Source organism: Andrographis paniculata, unplaced genomic scaffold (genome assembly GCF_009805555.1).
Source record: "Andrographis paniculata isolate CXL003 unplaced genomic scaffold, ASM980555v1 Contig15END, whole genome shotgun sequence".
In the NCBI taxonomy this organism is placed as follows: domain Eukaryota; kingdom Viridiplantae; phylum Streptophyta; class Magnoliopsida; order Lamiales; family Acanthaceae; genus Andrographis; species Andrographis paniculata.
This window is the reverse complement of record NW_026137435.1, coordinates 2,088,350-2,110,050: the sequence shown is the minus strand read 5'-3', so window position 1 is coordinate 2,110,050 and position 21,701 is coordinate 2,088,350. Positions and strand designations below refer to the sequence as shown.

The 21,701-nt window shown below is 34.1% G+C and overlaps 2 protein-coding genes across 2 annotated transcripts; both read right to left on the bottom strand.

Moving 5' to 3' along the window:
• Positions 1–1,522: 1,522 nt before the first annotated feature.
• On the bottom strand, positions 1,523–9,983 carry LOC127261274 (brefeldin A-inhibited guanine nucleotide-exchange protein 2-like). The gene is made up of 11 exons (XM_051289554.1): positions 8,630–9,983; positions 6,640–6,957; positions 6,150–6,495; positions 5,629–6,051; positions 5,244–5,533; positions 4,666–4,939; positions 4,058–4,557; positions 3,610–3,931; positions 3,157–3,502; positions 2,460–3,076; positions 1,523–2,383 (listed from the first exon to the last, which is right to left on the bottom strand). The coding sequence occupies exons 1-11, from the start codon at positions 9,826–9,828 to the stop codon at positions 1,790–1,792; spliced, it is 5,229 nt and encodes a 1,742-aa protein (XP_051145511.1). The 5' UTR covers positions 9,829–9,983; the 3' UTR covers positions 1,523–1,789.
• Positions 9,984–14,866: 4,883 nt separating this feature from the next.
• Positions 14,867–18,630, bottom strand: LOC127262731 (LOB domain-containing protein 30-like). Its single transcript, XM_051291533.1, has 2 exons — positions 18,191–18,630; positions 14,867–15,293 (listed from the first exon to the last, which is right to left on the bottom strand). The coding sequence occupies exons 1-2, from the start codon at positions 18,512–18,514 to the stop codon at positions 14,922–14,924; spliced, it is 696 nt and encodes a 231-aa protein (XP_051147490.1). The 5' UTR covers positions 18,515–18,630; the 3' UTR covers positions 14,867–14,921.
• Between the last annotated feature and the right edge of the window lie 3,071 nt (positions 18,631–21,701).

Sequence of the window (21,701 nt, the reverse complement as noted above, 5' to 3'; positions counted from 1 at the left end):
AATCAAATCAGTAATTTTCATTAAAATATTATTATTTTTTTTTACTGTCATATTTAAATATTATTTAAACAAATAATTCAAATAAAAAAGTCAAATTCAATCTAAAATCAAGCAAAACTTTCCATAATTAAACGAATAAGAGTGTGCACTCTTTGTGTTTATATTTAATTTTTTATTTTTTTTTGCATATTTGAGAAATTAATAGTTACATAGTAGTATTACATTTTGTATAGAAACGTTAGCACTGATTGTTAGATTTTATAAAGAAAAATTTAAAAATTATACAGTAAAACATTAAAAATATATAAAATAGCAAAATCTTAGTTTTTTTTTTTTTTTTTTTTTTTTTTAATCTTTAACGAGCGAACAAATTTAATTACTAAAAGTATGACGGTGATTTCAAAATAGAAAATTTCACGTTATTATGAAAGTTTTTTTCCAATAGATATAAAATCTTTATTTCTTTGACTTTTCTCCCCATTTCTTACCGTTAGTAGAAACTGACGCAATACGATAATCCGACACGAATCCAACACAATAATTAGATTTGGATCAAAGATTTCAACTCATTATGTATACGGGTTGATACGAACCCGTTGAGTCTCTCAATTTGAATCCGACACGACAATCCGATTATAATATATTAATATTAATTAATATATTTATTATATATGTAAAACGATTATGATTATATAATTAGCCCACATATTTTAATATATGTTCAATTTTAAATAATTCAATCTATTCATTATGCACGTTACACGGTAAACAACAAAAATTAACATAACACCACAACATACACAAAAAATAATTGAATTTGAATAAAAGATTCCGATTTAATTATGTATACGGGTCAACACAGGTCAACACGAATCCGACACAATAATAAACGTATCGAGTGAAGATTGAGTTATTTAACGCGTTTAAAGTAGTCAATCCGACATGAATAGACTCATTTCTTATTCATGTATCTCTCTTTTTCTCTTCCTCTCTTATATTCTCTTTCTTTCTCCCTCTCTTCTCTTCGGTTTCTACCATTGTTTATTTGTAAGGTGAAAAACTTCACAAACTTACAGTAAAAGTTTCTGAGCTCAATTTTATGGAGGCTGAGGACTTAATTTGACCAGCCAACTTCAAATATGCAAAACTTACTAAGGGTGTGTTTGCGAGATTTTGGTTTTAATAGTAAAATTTTAAATTAAAATTGTTATTTGATATGATATAAATATTTATTTATGTAAAATTTTGAATGTTTAATAAATCAAACATAAGTCTTTCATTTGATATTTTTTGAATTTTTTTTTTTTTTTTAATAATGAAACAACATCAAAATCTCACACTAAACACACCCTACGAAGCTTTGGATTGGGCCATGATTAATTGATTAAATTGGCAAATACACAATGTAGGTGTGTCTGGTTTGTAATTCCATTTGTATGTTTTTTGTTAAAATAATAAGAAGAAAATATGCTACATTTTTATTAAAATATGAATAATAAATAGAAAAAGAACAAAAAAAGTGTAAAAAGAAGAAACATGTGTATGTTCTTGCACTACAATATTACCCAAGTAAATGAACAATCAAAGATTCTTCAGACAACAACACTATAGACAGAAAGAAACAGACATCAAAATATCATACAACAACAACATATAATACCTCCTTTCTCATCATCTCATCTGATACGCTCTTCCCTCTCTAAATCAACAAAATTAACACTCAACTATAACAGCCTTTCGTATATAACAACAATAATACCTGTATGTAAGGGGTGAGTACACTCCTCAGTCAGCATGACCTCAGCAAAACCGGGCCGACCGACGAGTCGAGCACGTCGCCGAGCGCAGCCTGGACCTCGTTCGTCCCGTGCTCGCAGCTAATCAAGCTCGAGAGTAACGGAAGGAAGCAAGACAAGTTCTTCTTCAGCGACGAATCTTCCAAGGCGCTCACGGCGTGTAGCGCCGCAACGATCACGGGCGCCCGTGCCGCCAGCTCTCTCCGTTTCCCGGAACCCAGAGGGATCATCCAGCGTCGATCCCCGTCGAGGGATGATTCGGCGATTCGGTTTGCGCTCGCCACTTCAATGTACGACCGGAGAACTTCTTGGCAGAGATCGACGAGGCGGGACTCCACTTCGGGACGAGAGGGCCCATCGACGACGAGGTTCTGTAGAACCACGAGACCAATTTGGTACGACTCGTTCTCGAGACGGAGCAGTGGAGGATCCTGCATCTGGCTGAGCTCTTGCAGCTTCGCGCACAGCCGGGCGTCGCTGTTTATCCCGTGAGCATTTAATGCGACGGCATGCGATGCCTCGAACAGGATGACCGTGTTTTCGACCGACAGCTGAGCTCGGTAAGCATTGTAGATCTCCATTACAGCCTGCCGCAATCGACAATGTAATAAATCCGAGGTGTTTTAAAGAGTGAAAACACGGATAATTAGTCGAACTGCGAACCTGAATTAGTAAAAGCTGAACAGCAGCGCGGCACTTGGCGTCCGATACAGCAGCGTAGATGCGATCACTTCTCAAATTACTATCCGAGATCGAACCAACATCATCGTGCACGAAGGAGAAGTCGGGGAGTGTTTCCTTGGAAGCTTCTTTGAGAGCCGAGACAACCTCGAGCCACTGATCTTCGGAAAATGAATTTCCAGCACTGCTCACCAGGCGAACGAAAGCAGTAATACCGATGCCGGCAAGGCTTTGATGCGGGCGTTCGATGAAACTCACCAACAGCATCAGCACTTTCTTCAGGAGCGGATTGACCGTGTCGTAAAAATTGATGAAGAGATCTACAACCAGCTGTAAAGCCAATGTGCAAGTTTCGTAGAGCCAGGAATCTTGGTCGAGTTCTTCCAAGTTGCTATTAGCAGCGCGGCCTGGCGAGTTCTCACCGGGTGGGTCAATAGCATGTCGAGCATTGTCGAAGATTCTGAATAGGACGGATTCGAACACCTTTTCCCACAAGGAGAGCCCGAAATGTTGGCCGTAGTTGCGCAAAGTGTCGAAGAGTACTTCCAGGGCGTTTTTCCTGATTTCGGGCTTTGGGTCGAAGCTCAGCTCGGATAATCCTGACAACATCAAGAACGATCATTTTTTTTGAACTACTCGTAAGATGATGACGCCAATTATTGTTTTTTCTTGTAATTACCTGCCAATAAGGGGAACCATAAGTAAAGATGATCCACATTATGTGCTGCTTCTCCATTGTCGAGTTTTACCTCTTTTCCTTTCCGAGGTGATATTGAAGGTACCTGGCCTATATCTCCATCAGCAAGCTTTGCAGCGCAGAATCGAAGGAAACCGATGCAATTGAGGCTGATCTCTCTGCTGAATCGATTATTAGTGAAGGCTATCAAACAATTTACACAGTCGGTGAAAGTGGTGGTCTCAGTTTCAGTAATATAGGGAAAATAATCGCGGATGATCTTCTCAATGATTTCAAAGGCGAGGAAGACAATGTTCTTATGATCATCATACGCGGCTGTCGTGAAGACCTGTCATTTTCGTAATCAGGGAAGAAATTATAAAAACAGAATGCACCATAATTTACGCAAGGAAAGTTGTAAGAAATCAAGAAATAAAAGGGAGGATAGTTTCCTACCATGAACATACTCCTCCATCCAGATTTGACACAATTAACTCGAGAAAGCACCATCTGAGAAAAGCATCTGATAATCAGTTCCCTGATTTCGACAGAATTGCTCTTGCGCATCACTATTACGAAAGGCTTCATGAACTCATTCTGGAAGTTGTAATTAGCCAATTCTTCTCGCTCCAAGAATTTCTTTGACAGCTGCCGTAGAGAATCCATTGCAAATATTGCAATAGAAAGGTTTTCTGAACAGCCAATGGTCACAAAAAGATCAGAGAGCACTTGCCATATTTTCGACCAGACGAACCTGATGCGATTCATGTTGTAATGCCTGTTCAAAGGGAACAAATTAAATAACACGTACACAGCATACGCAAAAGACAACAAATAGTAGCATACCAGCTTCATAATAATTAATAGGGAATAAATTGAATGCTGAACTACTAAAATCACGTACGCAATCTCAACAATCTTTGTAAGGCTGAAAACTCGCGGATCCGATGCAGATCCCAGTTCTTCCATAGCCACCTTGCAAAGTGCCTTGACAAAATCAACTATTGCCTCACTATTTAGTTTTTGGCTCCTTACAAATATGCGGTTCACTTCACCAACTTGTTCCAACATGTTCAAATTCGAGACCAAGTTGTTCATTTGTTCGGATGTAATTACAGCAGCCACATTACCACCAATCCCAGCACTATCGTAAGATCCCCTCCTCACAGCAGACGCGGCATTCCAAATCTTCCCAGAACCCTTCTTTTTCAGGGCAGGGGAAGTATCAGATTTCCCTAGTTTAGATTTGTCTGATTCATTCTGATGAATCCCAAAGAACGTCGCATCAGGTGGAGCGCCTTCTCCTAAGAGATGCAAATGTTCAAACCTTGAAACACATGTTAAAACATGTTCCCAGGCCTCCTGTAAATAGTTCCCATCTTCATCCGCTATTGCAATCATAGCCTGCTCGCAGAAGGTAAAAAATTGCAGAGTTATTCAAAAGAAAGAAAAATAAGTAAACCCACAATACAAATACTTGTTCCACCATAAAAGGTACGGTAAGCTACCTACCTTGATTGCATCTATGTTTTTTTGTTTAATATCTGCAGGTGAGTGGAGAGATGTAAACTTTGCTAAAGATGTCACAAAAGCATCTCTATGGGTTTTTGTGGCCATTGCTGCAGTAACATGAATTGCGCTGCGAAAACCTTCCAAGCATAGGGATATGACAGTGTCATCGTCACTCTGATCAAGTGGAACACTGAAGGCAGCCAACATTGGTGCCCAACATGCCTCAATCATGAACCGGAGTATCACTGCATCTGTTGCAGGATAATAAATTGACCTAGAATTTACAAGTTAAAGCTCAATAACAGTGCAGAAAATCATACTTTTTAGTCACGATATCTATTGCGCAATAGGAAAGAATGAATTAACACAAATTCATGCTTGACAAAACATGTACTCTCACATTTTATTAACCAGATAAACCACCTACTTGATACTATAACTTCATCAAGTACGTCTGTCTGTGTCAATAAATCATAACCTTTAGTCGAAAGAAATAATGAATGTAGACATGTATTGCAAAGTAAGGTATCAAACATGCTCAACACCAGAAGGTACTAGACTTTCATAATTAATCTTACTCTGACTTTCGAGCCTTTTCTTTGAACTGTTCCTGCATGTGTCTAATGAGGTCGTCACTGGTCTCCATACTGTCTTCTCCTCGTTTACGGATCACAATATTCAGTATACTGTCTAAGCCTAAAACTCTGCCCGAATTCACAGACTGTGTTTGTTGGATCGACACATCATCTTCTTTCATTTTAATCTCATTTCTTGATATTCTTTCAAATAATGATCTTAGGTCCTTCTCTGGTAAATCTTTTCCATCATCAATTCCGCGATTGTTCCTTATAAAATCCTCAGCTGACATCTGTTTAAGGGAGGCTATAAGAAACCAAAGAATAAATTCTATCTCATAATGCACAAAATTGCATTAGGCAGAAAGTCTTAAAAGTACAAAAATACCTTGGTTTTGACCATAGGGTTATGTGCATCCGTATTCAGCAGTATAACAGAGTAGGCAAGGACATAAGCTGTGTCGGCACTTGAGAATGTCTTTGGATTACATTTGCAGTATCGTTCAGCAAACTTTTCCATAATACGATCAATCTTCTGAGCTTCACCAGGCAGTCTAAAACCCTGTAGGAAGACCCTAATTGCATCATCGAACTCCATGCCTTGGAAATCAAAAGAATCCACATAAGCATGCATCACTTTCAGTGACAAATCTTCCCTTTCACCCAAATAGTCGCCAATCAGGGTTTTATTTAAACCAGATGCATTTTTAAGAAAAGCTGCTATCTCCTCAGGTGACTTTCCCACTTTATTTGCATTTATCAGGTACTCAATACCTTTCTTTGGTTTCCGATTAAAAAGAGAAATGCCTTCCTGTAATATAGTACACTTAACCATTAATACTATGTTTCACATTACGAATGTCACTATCATAACCATGTCAATTAAAACAAACTAAACTTAATTGGCACCTGCAGTTCTAGTTTGTATGCACGACGTTGCTCAAGCATCGAAACATCAGAAGCTTCAGTAGAACCTTCAGCAGGACCATCTGAAACTTCAGGGTGCTCGTCTGCATTGCCATTTGCAAAAGGGTGACTCCCAGGATCAGAAGTGTTTCCAGCCGCATCTAGTTTCTTGGCAGGCTGAGAATCTGGAATTCGTAACTGCTTGTTCATCCAGTCACCCATGCTCTTCAAAATAGCTACCAAGCATTTCATAGCTTCTAGTTTCATGGTTGCATCTTGAGGAGGTTGAAGGGCACTTGCCACACCATGTGGAACCCCTTGAGCAGTTTTAAGCAGCCCGTTGACCAACCTGGAATATCATGGGAAGGAATGAAGAGAAAGAAGAAACTTCATAAAAGTATAAACTACTGAATATTTCATGCACATAATTATGAATGTCAAAAATCCTCATCATAAGATAACTGACTTAGAAGCATAAATCTAATAGCCATACCTCTCAAATATGTTAGACGCATTAACATCACAATCATAGTTGAGGAATATGTCTACCAAGATCTGCGAATCACTGCACAGCTTTCCCAGAAACTGAAGCACTGTCATCTTTTGCTGAAAATTTGTTACAGCAACATTTTCTAGGACTCGAAGAATTATCATGGGGAAAAACACTCCAATTTCTGCTTTCAGTCCAGCTCTAAATCGCGATACCAGACTTAATAATATTGAGCAAGAAAGCTGGAAAATGATCATAAGGTTTGAGGCACTGTTCTTCAATAGTGATAGACACAAATATTGCTTTATAGCATCTAAAAACCTGTTCAATACGAAAACAAATCATTGTTATCGGTAATTATAAAAACAGAAATAATCAATTTTAAAAAATAAAGGAGGAAAACGACTAGCAAAGGGTTAATATATATTAACTTGTGCTACGGATAACAAAGGCACTGGCGGTTGATAGAGTGTCATAAGTGGTAATACTAGTAAAAAGTGTGCGGGAATCTCCTACTTATCTGATCAAATTTCTGTCCCATGGGCCTAAACATGGTTTGGACTGCTTGGCATTAAAAACAATATGGAACTAAATCCAAGTTAAACTAGCATATTGTAGCTTTTCTTTCATTTCTCAACATCAAAGATAACTGCATAAGTTTAGTATCCAGCATAAGCAACCAGTTGCTCCTCCAATTCATCATCTTTTTATGTGGACAGACGGTGGCGATGGGAAAAGAGAATTGGACTGGAATATCTTATCCTTCCCCTTGCAGATCAAGCATTGAAAGGAGCCATTCAAAAGTTATCACATGCCCAAACATATAATGCAACCTCTAAAGCAATTTTTTAATCCAAAGCCACCAAAAATGCTCGTCCGCATGGATGCTTAGAGGTTCCTGTGCATTTCCCCCTTAGAACATAACAATGGAATCCCAATCACTCAATGAAATAAGCTAAAATTCGGATGAGGAATAATGCATTAGTGAAGCAAGGTCAAATGCAGGAAACTTTTTATGAGAATGATGTACTGTAGATTGCAAATATATAATAACAGTATACCGCAGGCCTTATTTCTTTTGGTTTTTTTTTTTTCAACTAATACATGTGACCCCCAAGTTCTCTAAAGAACAAACAATAAATGCAGTTATCAGATAACCTAGAAGTTAAAACTTCCACACTTGTATGTTCGCACCTGAGGATAGTTAGAAACATACCGAAAAAAAACAGAAAATCCGAGCCTAAGGAATCTTATCAACTAGTAACCAGGAATGAGTCCGTTTAGAGAATTTTTTCATTTTTTTTACTATTCATCAAAATTTTTCCTCCAAAGTCAAATCAAATATATATTTTTCATTTTTTATATTATACTAAAAATTAATTTTACATTCAAAACATCACATCAACACTTACTAATATCACACCATACAACTATTCTAATTCAAAATTTTTAGTATTCAAATCCCAACTCAAAATCCAAACCCACAAACAAACACACCCTAAGAGACTTCAAACAAGATTTTACTATTCAGTTCTTATTTCCTTCGAAAAATATCAAATCAAACAATTATTTTTCATTTCTTATGGAGTATTATAATAAAATCAACTTTACATTCAAAAGCATCACATCAATATCTATTTATATCACATCAAACATCTATTCAAATTCAAACTTTTTTACTATTTAAAAACTCCAAACTCAAAAATCAAATCCTCTTTAGCTTATATATCTATACTTTCTAAGCAATCAAACATAATTTATAATAGGTTACCATCTAAGTTATTTCACGGCTGCCCATAACACTCAATCACAAATCATAACTGATGTTCACAAGTCGTCTAGTGTGCCACAAGTACATTAGATGTGAAGCGATCTTCAAGCAATCAAACACCATAATCAAATCACAGAAAACAAAAGCTATAAATCAATGCATCCGGGAGCAATATATATTCAGCAAAGTAATTAAGCAAAAACAAGCCCAACAATGCAGTACCTTTCGCTAGTCCGAAATACCTCCCCGGCATTCTCCAGCAAGATTTTGAGCAACTCCAACGCCACAATCTTCCCCTTCATAGCTTTAGGGTCTGAAATCGCATCCTTGGGTGGAGTCTTCATTGAAAGCTTACACAAAGCTCTAAAGACCAAAAAAGCATCCCTTCTCAACTTGTTCCCAATCTGAACATCCAAATCATCGTCTCTTTCTCCCTCATCCTCAGGCATCTCCCCCTTCTTACCTTCCAACCGAGACTTATACATGTTAATCTCCCAAAATCTTGCATCCAGCATGTCCTTATCCGTTGACTCTAACAAGTCTGTCGGATTTGTTCCCTCCACTGTTGCTGTCTTGGTATCAAAGGCCCCGTCATGCACCCCGATCCCTGATCCCGTCGCTCCACCACCGGGGCTGAAAACTCCATCGAAGTCCTGCATGATTTTGGTGATAAAACCTTGAACAAACACTGCCATGGAACCATCCTCATCCTCCTTCTCCAATGGTCCCATCAGTTCCGCCACGACAATAGGCTGCATCGCTACGTTCGATGAATCTGCCTCCATTCTACGGAAGATAAGAACTAGCATCTGAACCAACGACGCCTTGGCAGTAGTCTGACTCACCGCATTCTTACTGTTCAAGTAAATGTCGTAGCAAGTCCGTACTACTTGTAACAAACAATCGCCGTGTATCCTCAGGGAGACCGCCATAACCGCCGATAGCAGCGTTTTGATCACCAATAGCTCCGCATTTTCATCCCCTAAATCGCGGCATTTGCAGGCCGAATCAATCAATTTGGACAATAGCTTCGCTTCCGGTCCTCCGCTTGGATCGGCTTCCCCGTGGAGATATCCATGGGCAATCAATTTCTGCACCGCGTCAAGAGCGGGTTCCGAAACCTTAAGATTGCCAGTCGAGAGCGCATTGACTAGGGGGCTGAGAATTAAACTGGAACTGGATAGTGGGAGATCGAGGAGGACGCCGGAGTGCGACGGGGCCTCGAGATCCGATTGGGCGGCAGGGGAAGCAGGAGGTGAGTTGGGTACTGGGCTTTGATTCGTCGAATTGAGGTGTTCAATGACGGATTTACACTCGGCGGCGAGTTTGGAGTGCTTGAGCCAGGACGAATTTTTCACTATCTTGTCTAGGGCAGGAGCGACAACTTGGATTAAGCGGGAATCAGCTTCCGGAGAAGCCATTCCCAGAGATGGAAGATCGAGGAGCTCCGGTGGCAACGGATTCGGAGAAATGGTAGGAGCAAAGAGCGGAGGATGGACTGCAGTTGAGCACTGGAAGTGGAAGTGGATCGACGTTGGACACTTGGAGGAGATGATGGTTGAAATGACCAGAATACCCCGGCTTGGCGATCGTGAATAATAGTAATAATTAATAATTAAAGATGGTAGAGTGAGATTTAAGGAGCTTAATAGAAATGTAAAGTCAATCTTGACCGTCAATTTCATTTAAAAAAAAAATTGTGTTATGTATAAAAATTTGAATAGTTAATATAAAAAATAATATTTTATATTTAATTATTAAAAATTGAATATAAATATTATAAAGTATATTAAAAATTGTATTAAAAAAATAGAATTGATACAAAGTACGTTTAGGTTGTGTTTCGTTGGGAGTTTGGATTTTGAGTTTGGATTTGAATAGTAAAAATTTTGAATTTAAATAGTTGTATGATGTGATATAAATAGGAGTTGATGTGATGTTTTGAATGTAAAATTAATTTTTAGTATAATATAAAAAAATAAAAAATAGGTATTTGATTTGATATTTTTGGGAGGAAAAAATAAGATGAATAGTGGAAGTTAAATCCAATTCCCAAAACAAAAATAAAACCAGATCCAAGAAACTCAAAATTCATTACTCTAATATTAATGACATACTCCCTCGGTCCCAGATATTCTGGGTTTATTATCGTATATACGAGAATTTAGGTAAAGTATAATTAGTAAATAATTAAAAAGTGTATTAATAAAAATAATTATTATTTAGTAAAAATAATTATAGATTAAGATTAAGATAACTAAATAGTTTAATTAAAAATAAAAAAATTATAAAATTCAAAATTTAAAATGTGATTAAAGTGCATAATTATATTTCCAAAGACAAGTTACGTGGGACGGACGAAAATAGAAAACATGGACAAATTATGTGGGGCGGAGAGAGTATTAATTTGCATTTGTGTAACAAACTATTTAAATTTCATTGAGAACATGAGCTTCTTTGGTTTTATATTTCAATTTGAAATTTTGATTTAAAATTTGATTTAAATAGTATTTCGATATAGTATTCGATAAAATTATTAAATTAAATTTAAAATTCAAACCAAGCGACACTCCGTATGCTAATTTGTTGGTTTAGTGAAAATCATCACAAGCCATATTATTCATAACTCTCTCTACAAATTTGGACAAAAGGTAAAAGGATTGGTGTGTTCTTTTGAAGGTTTTAGATTTTGTCTTTAGGATCTGAATAATAAAAGTTAGTTATACAATGTGTTATAAATAGATATTAATGTAATATTTTAAATATAAAATTAATTTTAATATAATATATAAGAAAAATATATTTGATTTGATATTTAAAAAAATCGATAAATAATAAAATCCTTGATATAAACACTAAAAAAGAACACACCTATCAATTTTCTTTGTTGCACAACAACATGGTTCCATTTAGTACATATTAATATTATCCCAAAAGTTTTAGTCTCAAATTTTTTTTGAATATTTTGATATCATCTATCACCAATTATTTTTGTTTTGTCATAAATAATGTCGTGTTCATTAACATACACTCTTAAAGCAGTGAAATAAATGAACATTGGATGTATATATATAAAGATTCTTTAATTATTGTATAATTTTTTATTTATTTTTTTTTATGACGTAGGAACCGGCAGCTGTTACCCGAAAGTGCGAGGCGTCGGGAATTTGAACCCATAGACATTATATAATCTTTAATTACAGAATATATATATATATATTTACGGTCATGTTTGTGTGAGTGAGAGTTTGTTATGTTGTAAGGACCAATTCCTAACAAAACATACCTAAAAATCTTGTCATAGGAAGGAATGACCCAATATACAACTCGAACCCGACCCATTTATTTGGGATGAGTCCAATTATTCAGATATTGGGTCCGAGTTCGGGTCGAGTATTGTATACTGTTATCGGGTCTGGATTGGATCTCGTGTCCAAGGGTGGATCGACCGGGATCCAATTAATATAATACTAATATATTAATTATATATATAATAATTTTTAATAATATAAATTATATTAAAAATATGCTTTTACTTTAATTTATTGTTTTTTATTATTTCATTATAATATTTTTGAATAAAATATATAAAGGTCCAATTTAAGTTAAATTAAGAATTGTAAAAAAAAAAAAAAATTCAAGTCCGCAGGTCTATCGGGTCTGCTGATCTATCGGGTCTTATCTGGTATTTTTGGGTCGGATCCGAGTATAATCGAGTCCAATTCGGGTTTCGGGTCCAACCATGTGTATTCGGATCGAGTCTCTATTCCAGATAGACCCGACAGATTCAAAAGTATTACTCCCTCCGTCCAGCTAGAAAGTATGCATATTTCTATTTTTGGACGTCCAATTACAAAGTAAACATTTCATTAAATACTCATTTTTTTTTCCACAAATACCCTTACTTTACATTACATCATTACTTTTATACCAAAAAACAAGGGCAAAAATGTCATTTTACTACTTTTAACTTGTGTGGACTATCAGATTCTAAAGTATTTGTTTTTTTAATTATAGTAAAAATAATCATATATAAATATTATTTTTTATTTTTTTACTAGGATAAAATATCAAAATTATATTAGATACTTTCACTAATTAATAAAATATAATTATTTTTTACTCTATTTGTAAAAAATAAAAAGGTACATTAGATTGAGACCGATGAAGTATCATATTAAAGACTAATTTTCTATACAAAACATCGTCACCGATTTAAATCTCAGTATACTTATATTCCATTCAACTTTTACTATTTTTAAAAATCTTCAAATCTAAAAGTGAGCTCTAGCACTTAATCAAGTCTAATCAGCATTTTAAAATTAATTTTGTATTTTTGGACTAATTATTTTTAAACTTGTAAAATTAACATCATAACATTGTAACATGACAAAAATATAAAAAATAATGATTTAATATGTTACCATGTATATTAGAAAAATAATGAATAATCACCAATATTTTTGGGTATACCAAAAATTAAAGCTCCATTATCATATCAATATATATTTATACATATCAAATAGTCTCTTAAGTTATATACGTGTTGTATATTTTAATAGGTGGTGGTTATAATTAGCATTTTTTTTTTTTTCAGACGTATCTTTTAAATTTAAAAAAAACACTGTTTAAAAGTTTAATCAAATGTTTATATAACATATATTTTTTTCATTCGTCAAATTTATTATCGTTTTTTTAGTCCGTCCGCTAAATTTATCTTATTACCAATTTTAGCAAATTTAACAAATCAACCTTTAATTATTAGTCTATGTTCAACACTTATTTACAATAAATATCATTAATTTTATTACATTATGTCTCTTATTTACTTTAATTTATAACTAAATTTTCAAAAATACCTCCAATCATATACTTCCCCCGTCCCATAAAGAATATTCATTTGCTTTTTGCACATAATTTTAGAAATATTAGTATTATATTGGGATATAGTATGAATAAAGTAGAAATAACTAAAATAACCTTATTAGTATGTGTGATATAAAGGTAATGACATTTGTGTAATATATTGTAAGTTGTAAGGGTATTTGTAATGTTAGGTAGATAGTACAATTATTAAAAAAGAAAATGGATATTTTGTTACGGGATGGACTAAAATGGAAAAATGGATATTTTGCTCGAGGACGAAGGGAGTATTATTTTTTCAATAAAATATTTATTTTTCTTTTTAGATGTTTTATGGAGTCTTGAATTGATAACATTCAATTTTCTTAAACCAGCAAAATAATAAATCGTAATAATATTTTTATGATGGAAAAAATATATATATAAAAAAAAAGATATTTGAATATTATGCCTATCATATAAAAAAATGTTAATTTTATATGATATTTTGTAATACCAATTTTTTTAATATATGCCAAAACAATTTCTACTTGTATGAATTTATAAATATTGAAATTTAATTATGTAGAGAACCATAGACGTATAACTGTATAATTAATTTTGTTAAATGAAATATTTTCTTATTTTCACTTTTGGCATATGGACAAAAGACATTCTGCACAGCCGCTGCCTCAGAAACCAAAAACAGCAAATTACTTTATGCTGCTACAGACAAACACAAACTGCAGGAGACTCTCACCTGTAACAGTTGATTATGTGTGTGTTGTCTTGTCCATTTTGTCTCATATGTGCATATATTCATACAAGACAAGTTTGATAAAATGAGGATAGTCAAAGGAATGCCAGATCTATCTTGAGAACCGCCCTATTCTATTTGTGTGCTAAGAGAATTAATTGTTGCTTAATTTACACTCAAATCAGACTGTTGTATACACAGCATGGAATAGTCTCGGTTTAGTGACATAGCACATTTTTGAGAGCTTATCCTAAAGAAAGAAATTATTGTAGAAGCTCTCATTCGAATCCCTCCTTATCTCCATGTTTTTTACCTGTGTTTGATACACAAAACCCACCGGAGAAGTTTCCGGGGGGAGAAGTTCTCGGAGACCCAAAAGAGATGACAACCAGCTTGTTGGATGCATTACTCTAGGCTTGTTGTATACAGTGGCGTCAGTACGCGTTTGTGACTACCAGTACCTGTGCATTGAATGCAAGGTAAGCCTTTATGGAGGATATGTGTTAAGTGAATTTAAGGTTGTTACGTATTATTTTCAGTATTGATTATAGTGGAGTATCTCCTGGATTGGGATCCCCAGATGTAGGTTGTTATAACCGAACTGGGTTAACAAATACCTGGCTCATTTATTATTTTTCTGCTCAAGTATTTATATCGTTGTCAATGAATTGTTATTACTGTGAATTAACTGTTCTTCAAGGGAAGTTGGCACTATTTAAGGTGTTTGAATTCGAAGCAGACTTGTCAAATCACCGTTTCCCAACAAATTTAACATCAGTTGAAACATTAAATAAAAAAAGTTCATAATAATAATATAATTAACGCAAATTAGAATTTTTTAGAATTGTTAAACTTAGGGATTAGTCATATAACCAACAATTAAAATTAGCAAAACCCTAATTAATTAATTAAATTTTAATTACTTCCACGGGAGCGAGGGGGCACGTGCACACTAGCCTGATTCCTGCAGCTTCCTACAGGAGTCACGTGCCTGTTCAGGAGCTCACGTGCCAATTCTTGAAGATCACCTCCGCCGGCGCCGGCCAGCGGCGAGTCAGCGGATGCCGGCGGACGAGGGTCCTGCAGCCTTTGGTGAATCGTCCACGATGGGTAAACCCCTGAGTCGCATAACGCCGACAGGTGATCGTTTACCGACGATGCCGGAATCGCCGGAAACTCAGATATCGAATTCCCCGGCTGTATGACCGTCGCCGGCGCCGGCGCCGGAATCTCCAGAGCGGCCAGATACGCTTGCAAGCAAGAGAGCTCTGCTTGCAGATTAACAACCTGTATGTATATAATTCAGATTTTGATTTTTAACAATAATTGTTGATTTTTTAACCTAATTAGAAAATCCATTTCTTAATGCCCTAAAATTGTATGAAAATAAATATGGTAAATTGATAAAAAATTGCACAAAATATCATATCTTTTATTTATTGAGTGAAACCTCGTGCTAATGTAAATTGCACGAAACACTCTTTTGTCCAAAAGTGATGTTTGGTTATAAATAAATACATAAAATTAGGTAATTTTTATACAAATAAAAAATAAAAAATATTTTAAATAATTTTTTTGGAATAAAATAAATAAATAAATAATTGATCATTAATTTATTTTAATAGTTTTTTGGAGACTAATTATTTGATTTTTACAAATACTATAAAAATACTATCATTAGCTGATCAAACATCGGTTTTGGATAAGGAGGGTGTTTAATGTCAACTTTACATTAAAACAAAGGTTTCACACAATAAATAAAATATAGGATATTTTGTGCATTTTTATTAAAACACAAAACCGTAATACGCTCTTCGTCATGCAAATGTGTGATCATTTGATCGGATACGAATTTTAATAAAAGTGAATAATAATTATTAATTTTTTCTTTTATAGTAAAAAATAGTACAAAAATAAAATAATTTTTTACTTAAAAAAAAAAAAAAAAAGACCATTTCCTTAATAACTGCAGAGTTGAAGAATTTTAAGATGAAGAAAACATCAGCAGGAGCTCCCGGATGCTAACTCCAGGACAGGATCCGGCTAGTTGAAAATACGTTCTGGAGTTGAGATCCATGGAGCGTAGAAGAATAGAGCAATGATTTTAGTCAGAATCAGGTTTCTTGATTTCAGTGAGTCTGTAACTATACAATATATAAAATAACATATATATATATATATTTATTTATGTACGAAAAATTTATGGTCTACATTACTTAGCTTGACTGATATTAAAATATAGTAGTCTATGTAATAAATTGAATAGTGATCTTTTAAAATTCCCAAGTAAATATTGAGTTAATTAATTAGCATAAGCCAAAAATGCCAACTAAAACCCTTACAAATTACTCAACCACCAAAGAATTTGGTTCAATTCCACAAATCCCAACAAAATCTCATCAATTTTAGTCTTGATTTGGATTTTCCCAATGTTTTGGATACACATCTTACATATATACATATATTCATAATTCATAATACTTAGGATATGTTTCTTTTGATGAGTTTGGAAAAAAATTAATTTAAATTTAGTATTAAAGTAATATACGTGAGATATTTCAAGAGAGAAAAAAAAAATTCTTTTATAAAAATACAAAATTCAAATAATAAAATTTAATGTTGTGTTCTTTTGTGAGTTTTAAGAAAGATTTTTATTATTCAGATTTTTTTTTCCCTCCAAAAATATCAATTCAAACAAGTTATTTTTTTTACATTCAAAACATCACATCAATATCTATTTATATCACATCAAACAACTATTCAAATTCAACTTTTTACTATTCATAAATCTAAAATCCAAAACCCCAAATTAAACCCACAAACAAACACACCTTAAAATTTTTAGACAAAAGAAACGAACCCTAGATGATATATATACATATAAATATAAAATGAAATAAATAGTAAAGAAATGACGTTTCTTCTCAGAAATTCCGGTCCAGACCGGAAAATCAGTGTCCGTATATTACCAACCCATTGTTAGGGTTATACATACAAACACACACACACATACAAAATTATACCTATAGATATGTGTATGTATGTATGCATGCAATGTATTATTTATTTATTTATTTATTTATTTTTATTTCGTTTTTTCTTTTTAGGATTTGTCTAAATTGTTGATTGAAAAATGACGTATTCGTGGAACCAAACACCAGATAGAGGGTATTGATCCACGCCGTTAATAGCATCCATCAACGGCGGAGATTCATCCGGTGCTGAGGTTCCTGGATCTCCGATCCAAAGAACCACTTACTACAGATATCCCTCACAATAAATAAATAAATAATGAATGAAGTAATAAATCTATTCATAGTAAAATCTCATCATTTCTGTCACAGATCATCAATAATGAAACACTGTATCTATAGTCCCACCTATATATGTATATATATATAGAGAGAGAGAGAGGGAGAAAGAGAGAGAGAGTTAGATATAGTTTGACTGTATTTAAAGAGTGTTTTTTTTTTTTTTTTAATGAATTTGAAAAAAAATTAATTTGAATTTGGTATGAAAATACGTTTGATGAGATATTTTGTGATAATTTTTTTTTTTTTAGAAAAATATAAAATTCAAATAGCAAAATTTAAATAACTTTGTTAAAGAAGTATATATATATATATATATCAATTTTCTAAATAAATGGTTGCATTCAACCTATTTAACTTACCCAAAGAATATGGATTTGTTTACTTAAAATTTTGATTTTGTGTTTTAGTTTAAATAATAATTTTGATATAATACTTTCCTTATTATTCAAATATATATATATATATATGTATTTGTGAATTGTCATAGTAAAAAAAATATATTATTTTTTGTGATGATTGTGTGTATATATATATATATATATGTAAACTAAAACTTAAAATAAAGAAAGCATTATACAAATTAAATCCAAAGTGAACAAACCCTAGTTTCAGATCATTGTTTGTATTTATAAAATGTTTTAGGATTAAATTTTGGAATATAAAATAATAATTTAGCATATTTTTATTTTGTTTTGATTTTTTAAGCTCAATATAATATCTTATATAGTATAATAATTAATATATTTTCATAGAACACTTATACTTTACAAAAAAAAAAAAAAGAAAAACCCTCAAATATAGCCATATTATATATAGGACCTAGAAATTTGAAATAAATAAATAGAAAAATGATTAATTAATAATACGTACTTGTTGCTGAAGGGCAAAGATATGGCCGACGCAGCCGTAGATGGGGTCGCGGAGGCGGGACTGTGCCTCGTAGCAGATGGTGACGGCGGCGTCGAGGCGTTTTCCGGCGGGGATGTGGTGGAGGAGCTTCGACACGTTGCTCGCCCCGAACACCTTGTGCACCGCCGCGAAGTGCGCCGCCCCTTCCTCCGAGTCGAAGTACGGCGAGAACACGCACCCCGCCACGCACTTCCGCCGGAGAAACTTGCATGCCCCGCACGGCCCCCGCCCTCCGCCGCCGCCGCCGTTCGCCGCCATGTTAACGCTGCTACTGCTGCTGCTCATATATATATGTATGTATATATACTGTGTGGATTTGGGATCGGAGAAATTAATGTATGTGTCGATTTATGATCATCGGATCTTTGTTGAAAATTATGTTTGAGAGAGAGAGAGAAAGAAGAGAGAGAAAATGAAATGAATTGGAATGGAATTGGATTTTACCTTTATATATATATTGTGTAATAATTTGGCTTTAGGGTTTGGTAGGATGTCTCCTCTAGAGTTTCTTCTTTTAAAAATTCATTTCAATTTTTGTAATATGCAAATATATATATTCAATATTTTTATAAAAATAAATTATTTTATTTTATATACATATTATACTTCTTTTGTTCTATAAGAAAGTATCATAGATTTTTACGTGTTGATATTTATCTAAAGAAAATAACAAAAATATTTATATTATTTTTTTATAATACAAATGCATGAGCGGTTCTCAACAGAGGATCCAAAATTTAAGAGGACCCATATTTAAAATTTTTTTAATATATTATTAGATATATTAAATTTAAATTTTATTATATATATTTCATAATTACTCAATTCAATTTTAATTCTAAAATTAAACTTTAAATCCTAATAAATATTTTTTTAAACACTTATATTTTCTTTTTAACTATATCTACTCATCCTTTTAAATTGCAAATCTAATCATTGTCTACTCACGTATAAATTTTGTAACGAATAATATACTTAGAGTTCATAGTTATTATATTATTATTATATTATTATTATTATTGGATTATTATTTTTATAATGGTCAATATTTTTTATTTATTTTCGACTGATGATATATTTTGTATGTATGACCGTTTATTAAATATATAATTAAAATAATTTTTATTTTTTGGGGATTTATTATTATATTTATGTTGAATATTAGATGCCCGATCCTTAAAGCGGAAGCGTACCTGATGAAGCCATATACAAATCTTGGGTGATTAAAGGTTTGGTCTTCCAAGATCAGAGAGCCGGCTTCTATTCTGTCCTTGACGGGTGAGGAGCAGAAACTGCAGGGAGAATTAGATCTCTTTTACGGCGTGCTGATCATGGGGACCTAACCCTAGCCTATTTATAATAGGGCAAACATAATTGCAATTACAATTATGCCCTTAATTAATATTATTAATTTGTCACGTCACCAAAATAATAATATTATATGGGTAGCTGCACTTTTATTCCATAACAATCAAACCTATCAGTCAATAATTAATTATATTAATTAGATCACTTAAATAATAAGACTGAATAAAATAATGACTTTAACAACATATTCGATACACATATTTGATCCCAAATCCAACAATCTCCCACTGGATCTAGTATGTGTCTGAATGAACATATTGTTCCTTATGAGCTCGATTTTCAGTCATTATAAAACAAGGATTGCAACAATCTGGTCCATCAATCACAACAATATAGGACTAAAGAAGCATTCGCCGTATCAACAGCTAAACTCACAGTAATCACAAATATCAGTGTAATCAAATGACATAGATCAATCATGGAACGTGCAGAGAGAAAATTACATAAGTGTGATCTAAATATGTCAATTTTCTACTGGTCCAAATTGAATGAGATCGTAAATTACTTAATCATAATGTCCAAAACATCATAACCGAAATAATGATCAAAAGAGTATAAAACAAATATCAAATGAAGGACAAAAGAATGTAAATGCATACTCCCACTACAGTGAAGCTTCCTCAAATTGTAACACACCCATATGAGCAGTATGCTCATGGAAGACCTTAGGCGTTACACCTTTAGTTAGGGGGTCTGCTAACATAGATTTCGTCCCTAAGTGCTCGATCGAGATATGATGATCTTTCACTCTCTCCTTCACAACTAGGAACTTAATGTCAATATGTTTTGACCTGGATGAACTCCTATTGTTGTTGGAGTATTCAACGGCTGAATTGTTGTCGCAGAAAATCTTGATGGGTTTTTCAACCATCGGAATGATTCGCAGCCCAGCGACAAAGTTCTTTAGCCAAATCGCTTGTTGTGATGCCTCAAAACACGCCACGAACTCAGCTTCCATCGTGGAACTGGTAACGAGTGTCTGTTTGGCACTGCGCCAAGCGATGGCCCCACCAGCCAACATATAAACATAGCCAGATGTAGATTTCCTACTATCTTGGCATCCTGCAAAGTCGGAGTCAGAGTATCCAACGATCTCCAATTGGTCTGACCTCCTATATGTGAGCATGTGATTACTGGTTCTCTTCAGGTATCTCATCACCCTCTTGGCTGCCTTCCAGTGATCCAATCCAGGATTACTAAGGTATCTGCCTAACACACCGACTATGTACGCAATATCTGGACGCGTACATACTTGTGCATACATGAGGCTCCCAACTGCCGAGGCATAGGGGATTTTTTCCATCTCCTCAATTTCCATATTTGCTTTAGGGCATTGGCTGAGACTTAACTTCTCTCCTTTAGCTATAGGGGTATCTCCCGGCTTGCATTTCTGCATGCTGAATCGCTCGAGTATTTTATCAATATAGCTCTTTTGAGATAATCCGAGAATACACCGAGATCTATCACGATATATTTGGATCCCTAATACAAAAGATGCTTCACCAAGATCTTTCATTTCAAAGTTACTCGAGAGAAATTTCTTAGTTTCGTGCAACATGCTCACATTATTTGTGGCAAATAAAATGTCATCCACATACAAAACCAAGAAAATAAACTTGCTCCCACTGAACTTATGATAAACACAGTCATCAACCACATTCATCTCAAAACCATATGAGAGAATTACTTGATGAAACTTGTGATACCATTGTCGAGACGCTTGTTTGAGCCCATAGATGGATTTTCTTAATTTACAAACCATTTGCTTTGGATCACCGATCTCAAAAGTTTCTGGTTGTACCATATAGATCGTTTCATTAATGTCACCATTCAGAAACGCCGTCTTAACATCCATTTGATGGAGCTCTAAATCAAAGTATGCCACAAGAGCCATGATTGTCCTAAAAGAGTCCTTCGAAGAAACCGGAGAGAAAGTCTCTTTATAATCAATCCCTTTTTTCTGAGTATAGCCTTTAGCTACAAGACGTGCCTTATACCTCTCCACATTACCATTTGCATCCCGTTTGGTTTTAAAAATCCATTTGCAACCTACGGGTTTTGCACCTTCTGGCAATGGGACAAGTTCCCAAACTTTATTGTCTTG